The sequence below is a fragment of the Notolepis coatsorum genome (assembly GCF_963971535.1).
Source record: "Notolepis coatsorum genome assembly, chromosome: 5".
NCBI lineage: Eukaryota > Metazoa > Chordata > Actinopteri > Aulopiformes > Paralepididae > Notolepis > Notolepis coatsorum.
The window spans coordinates 148,844,255-148,870,743 of NC_140169.1; the positions used below are offsets into that span (position 1 = coordinate 148,844,255).

The following is a 26,489-nucleotide window of genomic DNA, read 5'->3' on the forward strand; positions in this document are numbered from 1 at the left end:
CAAAATGAGGAAGAACCTTCAGCTTCAGAATCAGTTGGAGGGCATTCCAGGTGTTGGAAGCATCAAAGGAAAAAGCTTGTTTTTCCTAGTTCTGAGCAAACTGGAGGAACCCTAAGAACCAGCCAGTCATTTGAACGTGTGGAATAGGTTCAGATATTCCTTTCCTACAGTGATGTGATGTAAGGGGGCCGTTTACCAATAAGAGCTTTAAAAATAAACAAATACTAATTATAGTTACACCTTTATACCAGAGAAGGCCATCCAACCTTTTCATAAAGGACAAAGTGGTGGGTATCGTATCTGTCACCAGTAATAAATCTGAGGGCAGAATGATAGACCGAGTCCAGAGGTTTAAGAGCATATTTGTTTTCCATCGTCATAAAAAATACCCTGCTTTCTGCGAAGAAACTTGCATTTAGTTTGTGAGCATCTTCTGGTATCATGAGAAGACTGACTGAGCTGGTAGCACCAGACCATTTGCGGCTGGAGCAGCAAAGATGAGTTTGCTCTGTACACAGTTAGTTAGTTTAGTTAGTTAGTTAGTTATGACACCCAGTGGTGCAGTGGTGATTTCATAAGTAGTTGTACTGTGTTTTAATGACATCACGTGCATGTACGCTCCCGCGCATGCGCATAAATGTTCCCTCGCGTGCGCACAGAACAGCTCCGACCAGCATTATGATTAGAATGATTATTAAGCATAAATAGTAGACATGTTCCTATACAAACATGTTTGGGTTAGGGTTAGGGTTATGTTTTTGTACATGTTTGTATAGGAAATAACTAGTTTTAGTTTAGTTTTTGTTAATATTGCCTTGAAATAGAGAAGCTGAAAAAGGTAGCAGGATGTAGCATTCAATATATAAAGAAATTATATTGTCAACAGATATGGTTGAAAAACAAACAATGTTTTAAATGTAATTGTAGATACATTGTAGTTACAATTTCTTTAATTGAATTAACTTAAACTAGAAAAGTAAATACAAACTAAATTAACAATGTAACTTACAGTTTACAGAAGGACAGTTTCCTTCTGAAGCACAACTTAAGAAATGTCTCATCCTTCCAGTCGGGACCATTTGTCACATAGTGAGAGGTTCCACAGCTCAAGCAAACCCCCACCAATTGGTACAGGGCTTGCATTTTGGTTTTGCTCATCTCGTTCTTTGTTATGCTATTGTTATGCTATTGTTATGCAAAGACAAGTAGCCAGGTGAGCACCGGTACTTGGCGCACGGCACGACGAGTCGAGTGAAAGTTGTGAACGCATTTTTGTGCGCACACGCGTGTATGTGCGTGCACGTGCGTGCACGTGCTTCTGCTCAGAAAGGTGGTGGAACGGCGTGGTACCGCGTGGCAGGAGCACTGCACCCCTGATGACACCTAATAAAACCACTTCACTATGGCTCCTAAAGTGATGTATGGTGATGTCAAACAGAGTTTAATGCAGGTAAAAACAGCCCACTTCACTATATCTCTGTACGTTGTTGTTTTTGTTGTTATTACAAAATAAATGTGATGTGCTTTCTGCCATCTGACTTTCTACTTAATACAAGTTCTATTAATTCATCTACAATGTTTCCACACTTATGCATCAGTCTTTGACTAAGAGTCTCCAACTTTCTGTTGATTCTTTCTCTCTCACCATTCAGTCTTTCTCTGCCCCTTCGATCTATCTATCTACTAGCATTTTGTAATGCAGGAAAAACAATCTTCATCACCTGCAACTCTGCCTCCACCTTGGCTTCTTTTTCAAACCTCTCTCTTAATTCCATTTTTTCTCTCAGATATTTCTCTTCCAACTGAATTTTCTCATTTTCAGATTGTTCTCTAAGTAGGTCCAGATCTTTGTTCATCTTTTCCCGTCGACTGATACGAGTCTTTAATTTCCTCTCTAGCTCTCTTTTATTCTGTTCATCCCTCTCTGCTTCCAACTCTTTCTCCAGAACAAAAATTATTTTATTGAGAATTCTAATGTCATCTTTCAATCCATGGACCTCTCCCTCTTTCTCCACAAGGGAGTTCTGTAGTTCCTTCTCGTGTCTTTCCCTCATCTCTTCCTCCTCCCTCTGTTTCCTCTCCTCCCTCTCCTTCCTCTCGTGCTGAATCCTTCTCTCCATCTCTCTGACCTGGTTCTCTGCCTCCTGGTAGGTCTGAGTGTTGTAGAAGCTCTCTGTGTTTCCTGACACCATCCCCTCTATCTTCTCCAGCAGCTGTGAGACCTGAGGACCACAGCTTCCGTCCTTCACGTTGAGGACATGGTACCTGTTCCTACATTTCTCTACAAGCTGCTGGAGCTCCTGACTCCCTGCTTGGAGAAACTCCTCCATGCTCTGCTCTTTCAGTCTGTCAGTGTGGGTGAACAGAATGATGGTGTGTCCCCAACAACCCTCTCCAAACATCCCCTCCATTCTCTCCATCATCCCTCTCTCCTCCCCCAGTGAGGGCTCCACTGGTAGGACCAGGAGGAAGGCGTGGGGTCCCGGAGCAGACAGACGGACACAGAACCCCACATCCTGTTTCATCTCCTCCAGAGAGAGTCCAGGGCAGTCTGGAGCGTCCACCAGCACAAGCCGTCTCCCACACACCTCCCCCTCTCTCCTCCTACTCCTCTGGGTCAGTACAGCCTGGGTCCCGAACTCCTCTCTGCCCAGGATGGTGTTTCCTGCTGCACTCCTCCCAGCTCCAGTCCTCCCCAGCAGCACCAGTCTCAGCTCAGACACCCTGGGAGACACTGGAGAGCCTGGCCTGCTGCTGCCTGCTCCCACTGCAAGCAGACACACCAGTTAAAGTCTGGATGAAGTCTTACTACGGGTTATAGTCCAGTCTATCAAGTCTGGTTAAAATCTTACAACAGGTTAAATATGTTTTAGAACTGATTCAAGTCTTAGAACTGGTTAATGGCTTAAAACTGGATAAAACTGGATAGTCTTACATGTGGTTAAAGTCTGATTCTCTCTGGGGTCTGAGCCATTCCCCCTAGTTTTGGTTTACCTGGTGTATTTGTGTAATAATGTATGTATAACCTCAACACCAATGCAACAATCATGGTATATACATCTTTGTTTTCAGGACAAACTGGGCTATCAGAATATACAAGTTGCAGTGAGGTCAAGATAGTTACATGATCATTGTACAAAATAGAACAATAATGCACTAGACTTCGTCAAGGCCTCGGTAGGTTGGAAATAAATAAACATGCTAGCCTAAGCCAACACACATTAACTATTTAAATCAATAGTCCAATAAGTTAGTCTGTCGTCAAGGTCAAGGTCAAGGTCAGTGGTTTTCCTGCTTGTCTTCGGTTGAGTGACAAATGGATGCAGGGATCATAGAGTTGTGACCCTTTATGTGGCAATACAATTCTATAAAAAATAATATAAATAAAATCGAATCTCTCTCTCTATATATATATAAAAATGTGTACACATAAAATGTACAGCATCTCCGCTCTGGCCGGGCAAACCTCCTCCAGCTCCCAAGGAGTTCAGGACCAAACTCTGCACCGTGGGAGATCAGGCTTTCTGCTCATCCGCTCCCAGACTGTGGAGCGCTCTCCCTGACCACCTGAGAGCACCCAGACTGTGGAGCGCTCTCCCTGACCACCTGAGAGCACCCAGACTGTGGAGCGCTCTCCCTGACCGCCTGAGAGCACCCAGACTGTGGAGCGCTCTCCCTGACCACCTGAGAGCACCCAGACTGTGGAGCGCTCTCCCTGACCACCTGAGAGCACCCAGACTGTGGAGCGCTCTCCCTGACCACCTGAGAGCACCCAGTCTGTGGAGCGCTCTCCCTGACCACCTGAGAGCACCCAGACTGTGGAGCGCTCTCCCTGACCACCTGAGAGCACCCAGACTGTGGAGCGCTCTCCCTGACCACCTGAGATCACCCAGTCTGTGGAGCGCTCTCCCTGACCACCTGAGAGCACCCAGACTGTGGAGCGCTCTCCCTGACCACCTGAGAGCACCACAGACTGTGGATCCTTTTAAAAAGGGCCTCAAAACTCGTCTTTTTAATAGATCCTTTGTTGATTTTTATCTAGTTTTAGCTCCACACATTTTATGTTATTTTACTAGTTTTAGACCTTCTTATTTTATATTCTTTTTTTTTACTCTCTTCCTAGCTTTTTTTAATTTAATTTCTTTTCCTACCTAATTCAAGCATCAAAAATCTTCAACTTGTGCAAAAAGCGGCTGCACGGATACTAACTAGACCTAGAAAATGACACCAGTTTTGTCCGCCCTACACTGGCTTCCTATTCAAGCCCGATCTGACTTTAAAGTGCTACTCCTCACCTAAAAAATTTGAAATGGGCTTGCACCACTCTATCTATCCGATCTCATCTCCCGATACTCGCCCGCTCGTGCTCTGCGCTCACAAAATGCGGGGCTTCTATCGATTCCTAGGGTTAAAAAGAAATCCGCTGGCCACAGAGCCTTTGTCTACCGCGCTCCCTACCTGTGGAACAAATTACCTGCCGTTGTCAGGGGCGCCTGCTCTGTCGAAGCTTTTAAATCCCTGCTTAAGACCCATCCTTCAACCTACCCTGATCTCACCTGGTCGGGGACTGACCTTTAGATTAATCTGTCTAGTTTAGTTAGGATGTCTATTTTCTCCCATCTCTGCTTTTCCGCAGCACTACAAACATGGGAACTCTCTAACCCCCCCTGCCCCCCCATCTCTCTGAGTGCCTGCTGTCTCGTAGTGCTGTCCAAGATGATGGATGTCTCGGGGTCTTGGCCAAGATTGCAGAGACTGCTCTACATGCACCACCGAGGCCACGGATCAGCTCCTTACCGTCTTCTGTCCGTGGTCTGTCAACATGGTTTGTGGTCTGTCAACGTGGTTTTATTGCTGGGTTAAGTACTTCTATTCTATTCACATAATATGCTTACTTCATATATCTACTCTATTCACATATATGCTTACCACTTGTATCTATTGCTATGTCCGCCCACTACAATCACGCAAGCTGTCTAACGCCTGTCCCGTCTCCCTGTCTCCCTGTGAGTTGCTGTCCCGGAGTGTTGACTGGAGTGTCGGACGTCCCGTGATGAAGGCCGGGAGGATGCGACCCTCTCTGCGTGCCCTCCTGTCTCCGGCGGTCTCGTAGTGGTGACCGGAGTGCTGGACGACCCGCAATGATGTCGGGGAGGTTACGACCCTCTCTCCCCCCATCTCCCTGTCTCCGGCTATCTCGGAGCGATGACCAGAGTGTTGAACGTCCCGTGATTAAGACGGGGAGGACGCGACCCTCTTTGCGCCGCCCCTGTGCCTCAAATAGATTCGCTATCAGCTCTATCTTTAATCTTTCAAAATGTTCAGTTGCTATCGCTATCAACTCTATCTTTAATTTTTCAAAATGTTCAGTTGCTATTGCATGCACTCATCTGTGTTTCCCTACACACATGAGCAAAAAAGGGAGGTAGGGACCGCACTCGGAATATCGTTGTTTTTTATTTTTAAAGTTGTTTAAAGGACACAAAACGTTTTCTGCCATCCGGCCTTCATCAGTGTGTTTTTGCATAATTAATGTTGGACTATGCACCTGTCTGAGCGCAGTGGTTACCCCTTTTTCTACCATAACTACACACATGAGTGCATGCTTACCAACTGTTAGTCTGCAACACTACTATCACCGACATCTAAGAAGGGAGATCCCCCCTTGAATGGACCTTCTAAGGTTTCTCTCCTCCACACTGCCTGTGGTGCATTTTTCCCTATTGTTAGGTTCTAGTGAGTTTTTCCTTACCTTCGTGTGGGGTATGTCTGGGAGTGCTTGCATTTATTCATTTATTTGCATCTATTTAAAATTTGTTGGACCTTATGGTGTTCTTGTTTTGTTCTTGACTTATTGTTATGTTTCTTCTTGACTTGTTTAAAGAAGACGTGTCCGGCCCATGGGGACATTAACGTGTGTTGTCGGGCCTTACAAATACATTTGATTTGATTTGATTTGATTTGATTATGTTTATTTTACACTGTAGCGCTTTGAGATTTGTTCCACAATTATAAAGCGCCTCTACAAATCAAATATATTATTATTATTATTATTAAAAACTAGGGCTGTCAACAATTAAAATATTTAATTGTTATTAATCGCATGATTGAGTTACGTTATAATCTTCCCTTTATTCATTTGCTTCGATTTTTTTTACACTTGATCTCAATAAGGTGGTGAATGAGCTCAGTGAGCGACCTCGGTTACGGCACAATTGTAACATGGTGTTATTCACCGGCACAGATGCAAAAATAAATCATAATTTATATTCTCCTTTTCTTCATTACAATTTACTCAAGCCTAGTAACAGACACAATATTTCTGACACTGGAAATACATACCCACAGGTCCCTAGATGTTCCTAGATACCAAGAACATGCTAATTGACCTTGCATAAGTGGAGCAATCTTCCATTTACTTAGGCATGTACCTTTAGGCGAAATAGGGCTACAGCTTAACAGGTTAACAAAGTAAAAATGTGATCTTACCAAACTGAGTGGTCATTTCATCCTGTTGTCTGTCTGTCTCCCTGTATTGTTGGGTCATTTCATCCAATTGTCTGTCTTTCTCTCTGTACCGTTGAGTCATTTCATCAAGTTGTCTTTCTATCTCTCTGTATTGTTTGGTCATTTCATCCAGTTGTCTTTCTATCTCTCTGTATTGTTGGGTAATTTCATCCAGTTGTCTGTCTTTCTTTCTGGTTCCTTGAGTCATTTCATCCAGTTGTCCTTCTTTCTCTGTGTTTTGTTGTGTCATTTCATCCAGTTGTCTTTCTTTCTCTGTGTTTCGTTGGGTCATTTCATCCAGTTGTCTTTCTTTCTCTGTGTTTCGTTGGGTCATTTCATCCAGTTGTCTTTCTTTCTCTGTGTTTCGTTGGGCCATTTCATCCATTTGTCTTTCTTTCTCTCTGTATCTTTTGGTAATTTCTTCCAGGTGTCTTTCTTTTTCTGTGTTTCGTTTGGTCATTTCATCCAGGTGTGTTTCTTTCTCTGTGTTTTGTTGGGTCATTTCATCCAGGTGTCTTTCTTTCTCTGTGTTTCTTTGGGTCTCCTCCGTCTCTTTAACAGTGTTCTGGAGTCGTGTCTCGTTCTGTTTCACTTGTTGGGTCAGTTGTGTTTCTTTGTCCTGAAGGACTCTGATCCTCTCATCCAGTTCCTGTGTGGTTTTCTTCAGTCTTTCCTCCGAGTCCTGTAGTTGATCCTCCAATGTAGAATTTCTTTCTTTTAGTCTTTTTTCAGATCCTCTCAAAATCTCATTGATCTCCTCTAGTTGTTTAGTCTCTGAACTCACTGAAACACAATACTTGATGGTTATTATATATATGCTTTTTTATACAAGCAAATTCTGTACAATTCTCTTTATAATGACACTGGATGATGGTGATATATATTATCTTGGAAAATATTATCATATCCATAGCTCTGTGTTAAATACATATTCTCTTTCTACAGCCTTGACTAGTTAATATAGTTAACTAGTATACAGCTATAGCTGAGTCACTAGGCGACAGTCTGGCGTATGTTCTTAAAACAACGGCCAAGGCACAGAACACTTTGATGTAGATATGACACGTCCAAGGTTATTTTCTTGTTAATCTTGACTCAAATTATTGCGTGAGACACGACAAAACCCCTTAACCCATCTTTTGTTTTCAATTTCTCATCTTTGTTCATCTTTGTTTACCTTTCTTGTCATATCTGTTATTTGTCATCTTTTTACGTCATGTCAACTTTGTACTTAATTGTAAGTCTGACCAGAGCTCTTCTCACTTTCTGTTTCTGGTCAGACGCTTTGTGTGTTACATATTAGTCTCTGATTGTAAACTGAGCATACTGTTTTTGTGGCCACAGAAACAGTAATAAACTATGTTCTATTTTTTATACAAATGGAATCTGAATTTCTACAGTTTCACTGTTTGGCTCATTTAAAATATTCCACAACAATATATAGGCCTATATGCTGCGTCTCTTTGTGATTTTATTTTTATTTAATTCGTTTATTTGGACGGGACAATGCAACATTTATGAACACTGTGGAGTGTAAAAATTGCCGGATTTAGCACAAGCCTAATCTGTTGTCCCCAAACATAAAAACAGGACTAATAGAAACAGTAAGAAATGTACAAATACATAAAAACAGGACACATAAAAACAGTAAAAAAAAATTTACAAATAGATAACAGCATGTCACATGTGTTCACATGACTGGTTGGTAAATTTTTTTAGTTGCCCTCTAAAAGAAGCAAGGGTGGGGCTTTCCCTTATGGAAATGGGGAGACTGACTGCCTTTTATGGACAGGACGTTTTTGCCAAACGTGGTCAGTCTACGTTGGACCATGCAGTCACCTCTGGTGTCTGACCTGGTGCAGAGTCCAGTGTTTCTTTTTTTGTAGATGAATTCCTGTACAGGAGGGGGAGCTAGTCCATGTAGGCATTTGTAGATGAAACAAGAGCTTTTTAAGACTTTGAAATTTTCAAAGCTCAAAAAGCTATATTGTTTCAAAATATTGCAATGGTGGTATGCCAATGGTTTCCTGGCAAATACCTTGATGGCTCTATGATAAAGCTGTTCGATGGGTTTCATGACAGTGACACCAGCAAACGACCAGTTTCTGAAGCAGTATTCAATGTGTGAGAATATCATGCGATGAAGATACGTTTTTGCCGCATCAACTGTTAAAAAAGGCCGGATTTGTCTCAAATTAACTAAATTAGTGTGATTGGTAGTGTGGCACCTGGTTCAGACATTTCTCCACTCTTTGAAATACAAACACCAGTTTCCATCACTATCATATAAAGACATAAAAACAAAAATAGATATTTAATAGATGAATAAAAACTGACCAGTCTGTTGGGCTGATAATCTCATCGTCAGTGTCTCGACTTCAGTCTTCAGGCCACATATCCGTTGTGCTGTAATGACAGATAGAAAATACAGTTAGAAGATAGAAGAGAGGACGGAAGATTAAGTTAGCTGTACATAACTCAACTGTCATATGTCACATGGTTAACAGTTTAACCTCTTAAGCATCAGATGGCCTTACGGCCGGCCGTCACACACTCGCACGTAGCGGCACTTTGCCCTCGTCTATCGGCTCCTGGCTGTGTTTTCGCCGATCAACCAATACATCGTTGGAAAGTTGAATTTGTGGCCTTTTCGATCGCCACCCAACTCAACCTATTGCGTGATTCCATTCTCTTTTTTTTTTTAATCCTCTTTTTTCTCCGCCTGATTTTCTATGTTTTTCTCCCCATCCCAATTTAGTCGTTGTGCCAATTCCCCCCTCCCCTACCTGGTTGTTGTGCACATGTTCCCCCTACTGGTCGGTACAAGGGAACCCTGAAGTCTACCACATGCTTCCTCCGACACATGCGGAGACAGCCAGTGGCTCTCTTCTCACCTGGCAGCGAGGACTCCCATTGGTGAAGCGTAACGCGTGGGAGGTCACGCTGCCTTCACCACTTCCTGCCTTTCGCTGAGCAGGCGCCCAGACCTGACCTGTAGGCGTCGCTGTCCACAACGCCAGATTACCACCCACGACTTCCCTCCCACTAACTCAGCCAAACGAGTTAGTATGACGATCGGCCCAAGCTGCAGGCAATGCTGACTCCGGGAGTCGAGACCGCAGCCTCTTGCATTGGTGACGAGCGCAATCTCCGCTATGCCACCCGACCGCCACGTGATTCCATTCTCAAGTTACAAGACGAAACATCCGGCGAATGTCATTTGACAAGCCGCTCGGACAAGTGACCACGTCCGGTTGTGAACCGTCCTGAACTGACCAGTCACCCGTGCCTGGTGAAAATGATAGACCACCATTGTAGCCAAGGAGCATCTGCTCCGAAGATGGGTGCTGAGAGTGGGCGAAGGTGACACAAGAAGACCAAGAAAACCATTGTTTTGACGAGAGCCTCTAAATGAATGGGAGCGGACGGCCATCTTGGATAATTATGGTGAAACTTTACCGGTACACACATTACAAACACCTTTGTAAAACATACATTTTCCGTGGGATTTTTATAAACTTTGGACCTGTACTACATAAGACTTCAGGCTATGGAACTGTTAGGTTTTCCAGCTCCTACCTCTCAGCTGGAACTTGAAAACAGGCATCTGGCAACCAGTAAAAATAAATGTGAGTACACAAAAACCTTCACTTCAGTGTGTTTAAACCTCTGTTACTATATTTCATTAGCACTCGAAGTGATTTCGTTTTTTTCTTTTTTTCCTTCCGAATGTTACCTTTCAAAAGAGACCAGACTCATGCATGTGCTATAAGTATAAAGTATAATAAATCACAAATTACTTCACGTATGCAATTGTAATATTATTTTTTTAAATAACAAGCCTTATTTTTGCACAATGCTTAATGGTTAAACCACGATGCAGTGGTTAAACCGGAGCTATATTTTCAGGATATTCGCCCAAAAGTACATAGAATAGATAGAATAGATCTTTATTTGTCATTGTTGGTACAACGAAATTTGTTAGGAACATCACCACTGGCATACAACATAAGATATAACATGTGCAAAATAATAATGTCAATAATAGTAGTAATATAGTAATAAGTAATAAAGTATCAATGTCCCAATGTCCCAATATATAACATACCATCATTGTCCCAAGTGCATTTAGTGCTTGTGCAAATAAATTAATAAATATAAATATTTCAGTCCAGTGAGTTGATGGAAGGAGGGGGGGGGGGGGGGGGGGGGGGGGCGTTGACTTGCAAAGGATGAAGTATTGTATAGTGCAGCAATGCAAGTCCGGTTCACAGTTATTGTTGTAATGTGGGAGTGGGAGTTATGTCACCGGGGGTGGGATGCGGGGGGGGGCAAGTTGATGTTCGTCGTTGAGCAGCCTGACAGCCCGTGGGTAGAGGCTGTTGGTCAGTCTGCTGGTTCCGGACTGGATGGATCTGTACCTTCGACCAGAGGGCAGCAGTTGAAAGAGATGGTTTGCTGGGTGGTACTGGTCTAGTAAGATGTTATTTATACGCCGTAGGCAGCGGGAGGTAAAGACTGTGGAGATATCTGGGAGGCTAGCTCCAGTGATCCTCCTCGCAGCCTTGACCACTCTGTGGAGGGCCTCCTTCTCTGCCCTGGTGCAGCCAGTAAACCACACCAGTAGTCCGTACGTGAGTACACTCTCTACTGCGCAGTGGTAGAAGTTGGCCATCAGTCCCTGTGGGAGTTTAGCCCATTTAAGCTTCCTAAGGTAGAAAAGGCGCTGCTGTGCTTTGCCCACAGCAGAGGCAATGCTGACCCCCCAGGACAGGTCATCAGACATTGTCACGCCCAGAAACTTAAATTTTGAAACCCTCTCCACCTCCTCATTCCCAATGAGGAGTGGAGAGTGGCTGAGGTCACCAGTCCTGCGGAAATCGATGATCATCTCCTTGGTCTTCGTGGGGTTGAGAGCAAGGTTATGACCATCGCACCACTCCACTAGTTGCTCAACCTCCCTCCTGTATGAGGTCTCATCATTCCCTCTGATGAGGCCAAGCACTGTTGTGTCGTCTGCAAATTTTACTATGAGGTTAGATGGAGAGGAGGAACAACAGTCGTGTGTAAAAAGAGTGTAGAGAAGTGGGCTGAGTACACACCCCTGAGGGGCCCCGGTGCTAATGGGCAGGGTGGGGGATGTGTGCTTGCCAATCCTAACATGTTGTGTGCGATTTGTGAGAAAGTCCAAGATCCAGTTGCATAGTGTGGTGTTCAGTCCGAGTTTGTGCAGTTTACTGTGGAGCTTGTTGGGTAGAATGGTGTTGAAAGCTGAACTGAAGTCAACAAAAAGGAGTCTACCATATGTGTGCCTGTGCTCTAGGTGTTCCAGCAGAGTGTGCAACACAATGGCAATAGCATCCTCTGTTGACCTGTTCTTCCGGTAGGCAAACTGGTTGTGGTCTAATGATGGCGGTATGGAGGCTTTTATATGTTTCATGACCAGTCTCTCAAAGCATTTTGCGACGATGGGGGTGAGTGCCACAGGTCTGTAGTCGTTCAGGCCTGTGACTTTAGGTTTCTTTGGAACCGGGACTATTGTGGCTGCTTTAAGACATGCGGGAACCCAGGATGATCAGGTAAATGGAGAATTGCTGCACTTCTACAAGGCCCATTTTTATGTTCTCGATATCTAGGGACATCTATGGACCTCAGGGAATGTATGAAATATTGTGTCTGTTACTATGCTTGAGTAAATGGTAATGAACCAAAGGAGAATATAAATTATTCTCATATTTTTTTTTATTGACGATGAATAACACCATGCTAACATTGACCAAAAGTGAAAAGATGCCACTGAGTTCATTCAGCACCTTTTTGAGATCAAGTGTACCTTAAGCAAATTAACAAAGGGCAGATGATTTACAGGTTTTTTGTCGATACAGTACTGAATATTGCCAATGACCTTATTGTGGCCAATATCCCAAATCTCCTTTTACCAATGGGAGAGTATACATTTGGATTTAGTACCACCAGGCACTACAGCCCTTTCTCTACATGGGCTGTTTGGATCAATCAGAGCAGAAACATTTGTGTGGTCTGAGAGGTAGATATAAGCACAACAATAACAAAAATGTAACAGTAAAAATATAAATATATAAAATTAACACAGTAAACATATAAATACAAACACAGTACAAATATAAATGTTAACAAAGTAAAAATCTGATCTTACCAAACTGAGTGGTAATTTCATCCAGTTGTCCTTCTTTCTCTGAGTTTTGTTGTGTCATTGCATCCAGTTGTCTGCCTTTCTCTCTGTTTTGTTGTGTCATTTCATCCAGTTGTCTTTCTTTCTCGCTGTGTTGTTGGGTAATTTCCTCCAGTTGTCTGTCTTTCTTTTTGGTTCCTTGGGTCATTTCATCCAGTTGTCCTTCTTTCTCTGTGTTTTCTTGTGTCATTTCATCCAGTTGTCTTTCTTTCTCTGTGTTTCGTTGGGTCATTTCATCCAGTTGTTTTTCTTTCTCTCTGTTTTGTTGGGTCATTTCATCCAGTTGTCTTTCTTTATCTGTGTTTTCTTGTGTCATTTCATCCAGGTGTCTTTCTTTCTCTGTGTTTCGTTGGGTCTTTTCATCCAGTTGTCTTTCTTTCTCTCTGTTTTGTTGGGTCATTTCATCCAGTTGTCTTTCTTTCTCTGTGTTTTGTTGGGTCATTTCATCCAGTTGTCTTTCTTTCTCTCTGTTTTGTTGGGTCATTTCATCCAGGTGTGTTTCTTTCTCAGTGTTTTGTTGGGTCATTTCATTTAGGTGTCTTTCTTTCTCTGTGTTTCTTTGGGTCTCCTCCGTCTCTTTAACAGTGTTCTGGAGTCGTGTCTCGTTCTGTTTCACTTGTTGGGTCAGTTGTGTTTCTTTGTCCTGAAGGACTCTGATCCTCTCATCCAGTTCCTGTGTGGTTTTCAATCGTTTCTCCAAGTCCTGTAGATGATCCTCCAATGTAGAATTTCTTTCTTTTAGTCTTTTTTCAGATTCTCTCAAAATCTCATTGATCTCCTCTAGTTGTTTAGTCTGTTCTCGTTTAACCATCTTGGTTTCTATAATAGGATGAGAGGGGATACATTTATGGGTGATTGCTTCATCAACAGACCTGTAATTTTCATTAGCACAGTTGAAAATAAATTTTTTACATATGTATGATATTGATCTTCAGTGGTTTATTGGTAAATCACTGTATTCAATCTGTCACAGTATCAGTTAAAAGAATGTCTTCACTTTATCCTCCAGATCCTCTCTCACTTACCAAGTTTAAGAGCTGTTTCTGATCTGCTCTGCTTCTGCTCCACTGTCTCTTTCACTAGGTACCGTTCAGCTTTCACTGTTTATACAAAGACATGGGTTAGTTGTTCTATGTTTTAATTAGGGCTGTCAAAGTTAACTTTGGAGATTAATTTAAATTATTTAAAGCATTAAAATAAATTAATCTACCGGTAGATTAATCTATGGGGTGAAACATCTTCAACGTTCTGAAACTTTCAGCAGTATATTTGCTTGTTCTTTTTTTGCATTGACTCACGCATCTTTTCGAAAATCATCTGACATGAAGATGGAACACATTTTTGTTGTTAATATGATTTATATTACTGGTAGTTCATACAAGACATTATCGTCCTCTAAGCCAATCTGCACTTTAACATAGGCCTGGGTTGTTTTTATTTCTGTTAGCGCCGCGGATATGAGAAAGAGGTCTAGCTAAATCAATGTTGATGGTTTTGTTGAACATTTGTATTTCACAGGAGAGAAACTGTATTCAAAGAAAGCTATTAAAATAGTCTTTGAATCTAAATATACTTTCTTTGTGTTGATTTTACATTAATTCCGTAAATATCTGTTACAAGCTTTGGTCTTAAAAAATGATATTTTTTATCTAGATTAATCTAGATTAATTACAGAAAATTGTGAGATGAATTCTTTTTTTGTATCTATTGACAGCACTAGTTTTAATACTTCATCACATTAACATATTATGTACAAAGTCAAACCATGTAATTCACCCGACCATGTCGATATGCAGATTTTACTCAACAAGAATAAATAAATCGGGACCATGTAAGTCAGTCTGAGACAGGCTATTCATGATATAATTATGTAGGCTATCTTGTTGCAAAATAATAATAATAATAATAATAATAATAATAATAATAATAATAATAATAATAATAATAATAATAATAATAATAATAATAATAATAATAATAATAATAATAATAATAATAATAATAATAATAATAATAATAATAATAGCCTTTGTTACTACAGTTGGTTGTTTTCAGCATCTTATGTGTGTAATCTGTTATTCAGTAAAAAAAAATCGACATTTAGTTTATTTCTTAAGTTAATATCGAACCGTGTTTGGATTTTTTTTAGTTTGTTAAATACATGCTCTAGATTTTTTTAATTGGTGAGACGTTTTATTTAAGTCTTCTTCTCTTATTTTTTTAAAAAATTTACATATGCAGCACCCGCCCGCTTAACTCATTCCCTGCCAACAACATTTATATACGTTATTGGGTGCCATCCTTTGAACGCCAACCACGTATATATACGTTATTTGATCATTTTTCCTTTTTTTCCAATATTTTGTATTCATTATTCATCCGGGGACCTCTGTGTTACCATAGGGAATGAGTCTGAGATTGTCAAAGTGCAATAGCGGCCGCATCTAGCTAGACGCCGGTATCGAGCACCCTTTGAAACCTTGTATCTTGGCCTGTGCAACGGTCAAATGTCACCGGGCTCACTTTTCTTTGTCGGGCGAATGGAGCAGTTATAACGATCGGATTGAGACGCTTCAAATGCTCCCGATGCATGATGTGTGGTGGATTATGTTGGCGACACGATCGACACCAATACTGGGACTCGCGATCAGATAATTGGAATATTCTTTTTGGGGTACATCCTAGTGAAGGTAAGGGCTATATGATATCAATCCTGTGTTGATGCACCCATGTCTTCACCCCGATCGCAACATATGTGTGTAACATTACTCCACAACGTATACCGTTGGTGACGATCAAAGCATCAACAAACTACCCCCCCCCCTATCATGCATTCATGATGAAACATAATAGGGGAGAACGGGGGACGTTGTCACATGGGTAGGTTGTCACATTCATTATTTTTCACCACCAGAGGATCCTGTCTCCCATACTTTGGTATTTAAATGTCCAGAATTGGGGTCAGAGTTCACCTACATTGTCATATTTTGAGTGAAACAGCTGAATTTGAGGTGAGAGGACTTTTTGTATTTTTCATGGCCATTTGTAAATATTCCGCTCCTCAGTATTTTTCTTCTCTGCTTTTACACAATTGGTTTATAATGAAACAATTATTACCCTTAAAAAGTGTGAAGGGATAGCTATAGTTTAGATCAGGGGTAGGCAACCCTAGGCACGCGTGCCTGCATAGGCACGCGGGGGCATTTGCATAGGCACAGGGGGCAGCGTTTAAAAAAAAAATATGAAAAAAAATGAAAATTATATATATATATATATATATATATATATATATATATATATTTTTTTTTTGCTTTGAAATATTATAGTGAAATATTTTGCACTGTTGTCGCATTTATCTTGTTGAAATCCTCCCACAGGTTCTTTTTACTACCACATATTTAATTGAGACCCTTTATTTGTTTATTATTTCAATTTAGCTGGAAATACATTGCTACATCATTCAGTAACATTTGCAGAGCCTTATAACAAAAACATTATTACGGTCACCATTGTGACCAGTGGGATTAATCAACAAATTGTATTGTTTATTTTTCTATTTCATTGAACATTGCACATGTTAAAAGCAATTTTTTTACTAAAAATTTGAGTATTACTAAGTCAACTTGTGTTCTTAAAACAATGACAATAAACATAGTTTTATTAGGTTGAAATAATGTGGTTGTGTACTTATTTTTCTGTTAACTTATTATGGATTGAAAACTGAAAACCTTAATGCACAGTAACTGAACTCAATATTTTTAAGTTCTGGTAATTTATTATATTTTTGTTACAGTGTAGTCTTGCGATCAATCAAAACTTATTTACACGATATACCTCACATTCACCCTCCATTCACATCCTGGTGTTCTCCATTAGGCCTGTAGGTGGAGCTATGACAGCACACGTACAGTACACACACCAATGGTGTGTGATGTGTCCAAAAATGAATGGGCAAATGTGAGTGAAATGGTCGCACTGTATGCAGCTGTTTGTCTGCATTGCATCCCCCCCCCCCAACTCAGATTTAGGGTTGATACAACCATCATAATAATATTGTTAATAATAACAATAATGATGTAATAATGTAAAAATTATCATTAAAAATACCTGATTATGAGAAAAAAATATTACGATGCATGGAATATTGTTGAGGCACACTAGTTACAACTATATTTCAAACAGGCACTCCATGTCAAAAAGGTTGTTGACCCCTGGTTTAGATTGTTGTTAGCTAGCTAACTAGTTGTTAGATGGCTGTTAGCCTTGATGCTATCAAGACATTCCAGTTGGGGTTGGTCGTCACATTTTATTTGGGGTTGGTTGTCACATGTTACAACTATGAATTGAAAATGGGAGACCCTGATGTAAACAAGACAAACGTCTTTCTCTGGTGTGTATTGAGCCATACTGTATTGTACCCATTCTGCAATCTGTTAAATAAAGTTTTCATTCATTCATTCATTCATTCATTCATTCATTCATTCATTCATTCATTCATTCATTCATTCATTCATTCATTCATTCATTCATTCATTCATTCATTCATTCATGTTGTGTAGGCTATTATTGTTAGGCCGATTTATTGTGTTCTTATTTTGTTATATAGGATGGCCTAAAGATGTGTTTCCTGTTTATGTTCATGTTAAGATGCATTAAGTTATGTATTTGTCAACTTGTCAATGCAATCAAATTTTCAAATTTAGTTCTGCCTTCTTGTCTTCTTTTTAAGATGTTCCCATTAAAACACATGGTGACAACCAACCCCATAGTGTGTGACAAGAATCCCCATGATGGGGTTGGTTGTCACCATGTGTCAGTGTCTTTGATAGGTGATTAACTCTTTGTTACAATACGTTGGAAAATGAGAAGGATACACATTTCAAGCCAACATCTTAAGCTTCAATTTAATGTAGGAATGACTATTGAAAGATGTTTTGATTATGAGCAATTCACACTAGAGTAAAAAGTGTGACAACGTCCCCCGTTCTCCCCTACCTATGATATAGATTTGATTTGGGAATAATAGCGTGTACAGGCAAGAAACGGCAACGTTTATAATAGAATTGACGTAAGCCTTTTTCGGGAATTACCCCAGACCACGCTATAACAATACTTATATTCACCACAGTATAACACAGGAACGTATGGATGGAAAAATTCTTTTTCACATATTGAACGATAGATAGGTGATGTCAAATGGGCCATAGTATTGTATCCATAGCTATAATATAGAATATAGTTATAGCTCTAGAAACAAGGTGACACACTCCTATCTTTTAAAGCGTGGCAGTGCTAGAACAGGGCCCCGTCTAATCCCCGGCGATCAATGAGTTAAAGCAGACACAAATGTCTTATGTCTAGGCCTCTATGTTTTTATATGTTTCATGATGCCATACAATGTTGTGAGCATGCTGGTGTGGACATATATCTTTAGATTGAGGAAACAAATGAATTTGTTATTGTTTGGTACATTTTGTATTTTAGTTACAATTAATTGATTAATTGATTGTTACCGTTATCAATGACCGATTCAGGAACATGCTTACAATTTGCAACCCTAAAAGATACCTAGATCACCTAACTTGTGAGGTTTGGTCCGCTCCCCACCCACACGCTCCGTTCCTTTAAGGTACTTTGTTGATTAATTGCATTCCCCGCCACACGCTCCGTTCCTGTAAAGTGCCGTGTTGATTGGTGCTCTCCCCACCACACGCTTCTGGAGCAATGATCAATTTCATCCCGCAGCTGTCACAGCTTGTAATCAGCGCCATGTGGCTTTATATACCCTGATCCCCCTACTATCGATGTTGGATCGTTTTGAATAACTCCTGCATTTGCCTGTCTTCCCCGTCGCTGTTCCCTGTCTGTTGCTCTCCAGGACTTTCGTGAAGAATCCCTGTGGAGAACCTGATTCCCCGTTCGGAGCTGCGCCTCGTTATCTGCCCGCTTTACGCGTTGCGCTCTGGTGAGTTTTTGGAAACAGTTCTTTTTGGATCACCAGTTTTGTGTGTGTTTGTGAAACACCGAAGAGATCCCGTTTTTGTTTATACTGTTCTCACCTATTTTTTGTGTTGGATTTACACTTTGGATTACCGTATTGTTTTTTCTCTGGACTCTGCTAACTGTGTGTGGTACACCGAAGATCAAGTCACTTGGATATTTATTGGATCAGTCACCTCTCTGTTTCTGTTGTGCGCTGGGCTAACTCAGATTTCTCTCTCTCTCCGTTTCCACCGGGAGTGAAAGCTGGGAGGATCTGCAGAGCGGCTTCAGACGTCACAAGCTAATTCCTCACCACCACCTACTGGGAGAATCTGCAGAGCCGCAACAATCTTCACATGCCAGATTCCCCGTTTGTTCGGTTGCTCAACTTAATTCAATCTTGTAACTCTGAAACAACTCTCTCTGTGCCGTTGCGCTTGAGGTCGGTTACAAACCCTAACATTACGATCCAACCATGATGACCCCAGCCGACACAGAGAGAGTCAGAACAGCGTTAGCAGTCCAGATAGAGTTAACCAACGACCACAGCCTTCAGCTAGATGCGGCTGCGGCTGCTGTACAGGAACTCCGAGAGCAGGTCCTGCCTATTCAGGGGTCCCTGGGCTGTCTGGCTAGCCAGCAGGCTAATATTCTCCTCCACTTACAGACGCTGAGTGAAACCGTTAACACCTTGCTTGTAACCCCACTTACTTCAGGAGCCTCGGCCGGAGCATCACCCGCAGCCCTGGCAGGTCCCGCGCCTCCCGATCCCGCACCTCGGGAGCCCGGTCTCTCCGAACCACGGTTGTTCGACGGTAACTTCGAGGATTGTGCCACATTCATCATGCAATGTGAGTTGGTTTTTCGTCATCAACCCAGTCGATTCACTTCAAGGGGAGCCCAAGTGGCTTACATGACTAACTTGCTCTCAGGCCGGGCAGCACAGTGGGTCACTGCCTCCTGGGCAATGGGGGCAGATATCTGTTTTTCCTACCCAGACTTCGTGGCTGAGCTCCGCAGGGTTTTCCACCACCCAGCCCGTGGCCAGGACCCTGGAGCCCGGTTGGGTACCTTCCGGCAGGGCAGTGGCGGGGTCACCGACTACGCGCTGGAGTTCAGACTGGCTGCAACGGAGAGCGGTTGGAACGATCAAGCACTTCGTCTCACCTTCATGAGGGGGCTCAACGACGCAGTCAGGGACCAGCTCGCGACCCGTGAGGAACCTGAGTCCCCCGAGGACCTGTTCAGCCTCGCCATTCGCATCGACGGACGCCTCCAGGAGAGAAGACGTGAGAGAACCCGACAGGGACCTCCAGAGGTACTCCGGACCCCCCGTACTCGTGACGGTACTGCTGGTCGCCCTGCCCCCAACACGACTGGTGGCTCTTTTCCCTCCCGTTCGGTGCCCGAGGAGGAACCCATGCAGCTGGGACGTTCTCATCTTAGCCAAGCTGAACAGGAGGCGAGGTTCAGGTCCGGCCTTTGCCTCTACTGCGGTCGGGATGGACACCGTATCGCCAACTGCCCCACCCGGCCAAAAGACCAGGCTCGCCGGGACCCCGGGAGATCCTGGTGAGCCGTTTTTCTCGTTCCCAGAGCCGTGCACCACCCAGCCGTCTGATGAGCGTCACCCTGGCCTGGGCGGACCAACGGGCCACGGTGGAGGCACTCATTGACTCGGGGGCTGACGAGAGTTTCCTAGAATTCGAGTTTGCTACCCGGGCCAACATTCCACTTGAGGACCTAGTGAGGCCATTGGAGGTATTCGCATTGGACCAACACCGCCTGGCTGACATCACTCAACGCACCTGCCCTGTCCTGCTCACCATTGCTGGTAACCACGTTGAGAGACTCCAGTTTTTTATCACCAGATCCCCTCTTGTCCTAGTAGTCCTGGGCCGGCCCTGGCTCGCGCTGCACGAGCCCCACATCGCCTGGTCCTCCGGTACAATCAAGGGTTGGAGCTCCTCCTGTCATGCCCAGTGTCTTCAGGCGGCGTCCTGTCCCTCGCCCCGGAGATCCGTTTGTGAGCCGCCTCCGGACCTCTCGACCATACCCCCCGAGTACCACGACCTCATGGAGGTTTTCAGTAAGTCCAGGGCTCAGGCCCTTCCGCCTCACGGCCTTACGACTGTGCCATCGACCTCCGCTCAGGGGCTCCCCTTCCCGGCAGCCGCCTCTACAGTCTGACTGTCCCGGAGAAGGCAGCGATGGATCAATACATCTCTGAGTCCTTGGAAGCAGGACTCATTCGGCCTTCCTCCTCTCCTGTGGCGGCCGGTTTCTTCTTTGTTGGGAAGAAGGACGGAGACCTTCGACCCTGCATCGACTATCGCCAGCTCAACGAGATCACCATTAAGAACAAGTATCCTCTACCTCTCATGAACTCCACCTTCGAGCCTCTCACCCAGGCTACCGTCTTTACCAAGCTGGACCTCCGGAGTGCCTACCATCTAGTCCGTATCCGAGAGGACGATGAATGGAAGACCGCCTTCAAGACTCCCAGGGGCCACTACGAGTACCTGGTGATGCCGTTCGGCCTCACCAACACTCCGGCGGTATTCCAGGCGCTAATGAACGACGTCCTTCGTGACATGCTGGAGGAGTTTGTGGTAGTATACCTAGACGACATCCTCATCTTCTCCAAGACCCTCGAGGAACACATCCAGCATGTCCGCCGTGTGCTGGAGCGCCTCCTCCACAATCGGCTCTTCGTAAAGGTAGAGAAGTGCCGATTCCACTCCGACTCCGTCGATTACCTGGGCTTCATCGTGGAGAGAGGCTTGACCCGAGCTGATCCTCGCAAGATCCACGCCGTGGAGGAGTGGCCGGAACCCACCTCTCGGAAGGAGTTACAGAGCTTCCTCGGGTTTGCCAACTTCTACCGAAGGTTCATCCGGAACTACAGTCAAGTGGCGGAACCGCTTACCAGACTGACCTCTCCCGCCCTGCCGTTCGACTGGTCCCCAGCGGCGTGTGCTGCGTTCCGCTCCCTCAAGAAGAGGTTCACTTCCGCCCCGATCTTGCTCCATCCAGACCCCAAGAGACAGTTCATCGTTGAGGTGGACGCCTCGGATACTGGACTGGGAGCTATCTTATCCCAGCGGTCGGCAACAGACCAGAAGGTACATCCGTGCGCCTTCTACTCGCGTCGGTTCCTCCCTGCCGAGAGGAACTATGACATCGGCAATCGGGAGCTGCTGGCGGTTGTGGCTGCCTTGGAGGAGTGGCGCCATTGGCTAGAGGGGGCCGAGGAGCCGTTTACCATTTGGACGGACCACAAGAACCTGACGTACATCCGTGCTTCCAAGCGCCTCAATGGCCGGCAGGCAAGATGGGCCAGCTTCCTCAGTCGGTTCGACTTCTCGCTGACTTTGCCCTGGTTCCCGCAACACGAAGGCCGACTCCCTGTCCCGGTTACACTCCAAGGGGGCTCCAACCACTGAGGACCCGACTCCCATCCACCCAGAGGCCAGGGTGGTAGGAGTCGTCACCTTGGGCATCGAGGGGGTGGTAAGGCGTGCCCTACGCTTCCATCGCGCTCCAGGCAATGTACCGGTTCATCGTCTCTTCGTCCCCGACTCGGTCCGCTCCCGGGTCCTCCAGTGGGGCCATACCAGCCGGTTCGCCTGCCACCCGGGCGTTCATCGCACGTTCTCCTTCCTGGCTCGTCGATTCTGGTGGCCCACCATGAGGAACGACGTCAAGGAGTTTGTACTGGCCTGCGCAGTCTGCGCCCGCAGCAAGGCCTCCCACAAGGCACCCTCCGGGCTATTACAGCCGCTTCCCATTCCGAGCCGTCCTTGGTCACATGTGGCGCTGGACTTCGTCACGGGTCTTCCCTCCTCCCAGGGGAACACGTGCCTTCTGACCATCGTGGATCGGTTCAGCAAGGGGGTTCACCTCGTGGCCCTTCCCAAGCTTCCCTCGGCGGCCGAGACGGCGGACCTCCTGACACGCCACGTGTTTCGCCTCCATGGTTTTCCCCAGGACGTCGTCTCGGACCGGGGGCCCCAGTTCACTTCCCAGGTATGGCGGGCTTTTTGCAAGGGATTGGGGGCAACGGTCAGTCTTTCCTCTGGTTATCATCCCCAGACTAACGGACAAACGGAGAGGATGAACCAGAGTGTGGAGTCTGCTCTTCGGTGTGTGGCTGCCGAGAGACCAGCTTCTTGGAGCCGTTTCCTTCCCTGGGTCGAGTACTCCATCAACTCCATGGTCAGTTCCGCCACCGGCCTCTCACCCTTTGAGGTATCCCTGGGCTACCAACCCCCTCTTTTCCCTGCACAGGAGACGGAGGTGGCAGTTCCCTCCGTACAGGACCACCTCGACCGGTGCCGTCGGGTCTGGGAGATCGCCAGGACCGCGCTGCTCCGGTCATCAGAGCGTGCCTGTCGTGGGGCTGACCGGTGCCGGGTTCCTGCGCCGACGTACCACCCTGGGCAGAGGGTGTGTCTTTCCGCAAGGGACCTTCCACTTCGGTCCTCGGCCAAGAAACTTAACCCCCGGTTCGTCGGACCTTTTGAGGTTCTGAAGGTACTCAGTCCGGCGGCGGTGCGTCTTAAGCTTCCTGCGTCCATGCACATTCACCCCGTTTTCCATGTGTCCCGGGTTAATCCTGTCTCTCTCAGTCCCCTGATGCCTCCTGCTCCAGAACCACCTCCTCCCAAGATGGTGGACGGTCACCCCCAGTGGCAGGTCCGCCGGTTGATGGGCGTTCGACGGCGGGGTCGGGGGTTCCAGTACCTGGTGGACTGGGAGGGGTACGGTCCGGAGGAACGGAGCTGGGTCTCCCGCCAGCTCATCGTGGATCCCGGCCTGATCACCGACTTCCATCGTGCCCATCCGGGCGAGCCGGGTCGGCCTGGTCGCCGGGTGGCTCCCGTGGAGGGGGGGGTACTGTGAGGTTTGGTCCGCTCCCCACCCACACGCTCCGTTCCTTTAAGGTACTTTGTTGATTAATTGCATTCCCCGCCACACGCTCCGTTCCTGTAAAGTGCTGTGTTGATTGGTGCTCTCCCCACCACACGCTTCTGGAGCAATGATCAATTTCATCCCGCAGCTGTCACAGCTTGTAATCAGCGCCCTGTGGCTTTATATACCCTGATCCCCCTACTATTAGGGATGTCCGATATTATCGGCCAACCGATATTATCGGCCGATATCGGCAGTAAAATGTGATATCGGAAAATATCGGTATCGGTTTAAAAAAAAAAAAAACAATATTTGTTATATATATATCCAGTGAAGTTATTAGTTACCTGAAATTATTCATTTTTTTGGACGGGGAAACCCTTCATATATCGGTATCGGTTGATATCGGTTGATATCGGTATCGGAAATTAAGAGTTGGACAATATCGGAATATCGGTATCGGTAAAAAAGCCAATATCGAGCATCCCTACCTACTATCGATGTTGGATCGTTTTAAATAACTCCTGCATTTGCTTGTCTTCCCCGTCGCTGTTCCCTGTCTGTTGCTCTCCAGGACTTTCGTGAAGAATCCCTGTGGAGAACCCGATTCCCCGTTCGGAGCTGCGCCTCGTTATCTGCCCGCTTTACGCGTTGCGCTCTGGTGAGTTTTTGGAAACAGTAGTCCTGGGCCGGCCCTGGCTCGCGCTGCACGAGCCCCACATCGCCTGGTCCTCCGGTACCATCAAGGGTTGGAGCTCCTCCTGTCATGCCCAGTGTCTTCAGGCGGCGTCCTGTCCCCCGCCCCGGAGATCCGTTGGTGAGCCGCCTCCGGACCTCTCGACCATACCCCCCGAGTACCACGACCTCATGGAGGTTTTCAGTAAGTCCAGGGCTCAGGCCCTTCCGCCTCACCGGCCTTACGACTGTGCCATCGACCTCCGCTCAGGGGCTCCCCTTCCCGGCAGCCGCCTCTACAGTCTGACCGTCCCGGAGAAGGCAGCGATGGATCAATACTTCTCTGAGTCCTTAGAAGCAGGACTCATTCGGCCTTCCTCCTCTCCTGTGGCGGCCGGTTTCTTCTTTGTTGGGAAGAAGGACGGAGACCTTCGACCCTGCATCGACTATCGCCAGCTCAACGAGATCACCATTAAGAACAAGTATCCTCTACCTCTCATGAACTCCACCTTCGAGCCTCTCACCCAGGCTACCGTCTTTACCAAGCTGGACCTCCGGAGTGCCTAACATCTAGTCCGTATCCGAGAGGGCGATGAATGGAAGACCGCCTTCAAGACTCCCAGGGGCCACTACGAGTACCTGGTGATGCCGTTCGGCCTCACCAATGCTCCGGCGGTATTCCAGGCGCTAATGAACGACGTCCTTCGTGACATGCTGGAGGAGTTTGTGGTAGTATACCTAGACGACATCCTCATCTTCTCCAAGACCCTCGAGGAACACATCCAGCATGTCCGCCGTGTGCTGGAGCGCCTCCTCCACAATCGGCTCTTCGTCAAGGCAGAGAAGTGCCGATTCCACTCCGACTCCGTCGATTACCTGGGCTTCATCGTGGAGAGAGGCTTGACCCGAGCTGATCCTCGCAAGATCCAGGCCGTGGAGGAGTGGCCGGAACCCACCTCTCGGAAGGAGTTACAGAGCTTCCTCGGGTTCGCCAACTTCTACCGAAGGTTCATCCGGAACTACAGTCAAGTGGCGGAACCGCTTACCAGACTGACCTCTCCCGCCCTGCCGTTCGACTGGTCCCCAGCGGCGTGTGCTGCGTTCCGCTCCCTCAAGAAGAGGTTCACTTCCGCCCCGATCTTGCTCCATCCAGACCCCAAGAGACAGTTCATCGTTGAGGTGGACGCCTCGGATACTGGACTGGGAGCTATCTTATCCCAGCGGTCGGCAACAGACCAGAAGGTACATCCGTGCGCCTTCTACTCGCGTCGGTTCCTCCCTGCCGAGAGGAACTATGACATCGGCAATCGGGAGCTGCTGGCGGTTGTGGCTGCCTTGGAGGAGTGGCGTCATTGGCTAGAGGGGGCCGAGGAGCCGTTTACCATTTGGACGGACCACAAGAACCTGACGTACATCCGTGCTTCCAAGCGCCTCAATGGCCGGCAGGCAAGATGGGCCAGACCGACGATGATGAGGAGGAGTACAGAGCCCTGGTGGAGAGCTTCGTGGGGTGGAGCGACAGCAACCACCTCCAACTCAACACCAGTAAGACCAAGGAGCTGGTGGTGGACTTCCGGAGGGGCAAGAAGAGGCCCCCCCCGATTCCCATCTCCATCCGAGGGGTGGATGTGGAGATGGTGGACTCATACAAGTTCCTTGGGGTACACCTGAACAATAAACTGGACTGGTCGGACAACACAGAGGCCCTCTACAGGAAGGGACAGAGCAGGCTGTTCTTCCTGAGGAGACTCAGGTCCTTCAATGTGTGCAACAAACTGCTGCAGTCTTTTTACCAGTCTGTTGTGGCCAGCATCCTCTTCTATGCTGTGGCATGCTGGGGAGGCTACATCAACTCAAGGGACACCAACAAGCTCAACAAGCTGGTGAGGAAGGCTAGCTCTGTGGTGGGAGTCGAGCTACCTAGACTTGAGGTGATGGTAGAGAGGGGGATGATAAGGAAGCTGGATGCCATCATGGAGAACCCCTACCACCCCCTCTACGACGAGCTAGTCAAGATGAGAAGCTCGTTCAGCCACAGACTCATCCCCCCCCGACACTCAACTAACCGCCTCGGACAGTCCTTCATACCAGCGGCCATCAGGCTCCACAACAGTGGGCAGCGACTAGCAGCCTCCAGGCCCCACAACAGGGGGCAGCGACAGCGACTGCTACCAGACATTGACCTGGGACTTATAGGAAC

The 26,489-nt window shown here is 45.9% G+C and overlaps 1 protein-coding gene across 1 annotated transcript in view; it reads right to left on the minus strand.

Annotated features, from left to right (window-relative positions):
• Positions 1-303: 303 nt before the first annotated feature.
• LOC311228422 (GTPase IMAP family member 4-like) overlaps positions 304-26,489 on the minus strand; it is a gene marked incomplete at both ends in the record, with an annotated part of 43,952 nt that continues 17,766 nt past the window's right edge. The window contains 2 exons of the mRNA XM_084314329.1: positions 304-318; positions 1,722-2,767. Of these exons, the coding sequence (XP_084170455.1) occupies positions 304-318; positions 1,722-2,767 (1,061 nt within the window). The remainder of the gene's footprint in view (positions 319-1,721; positions 2,768-26,489) is intronic.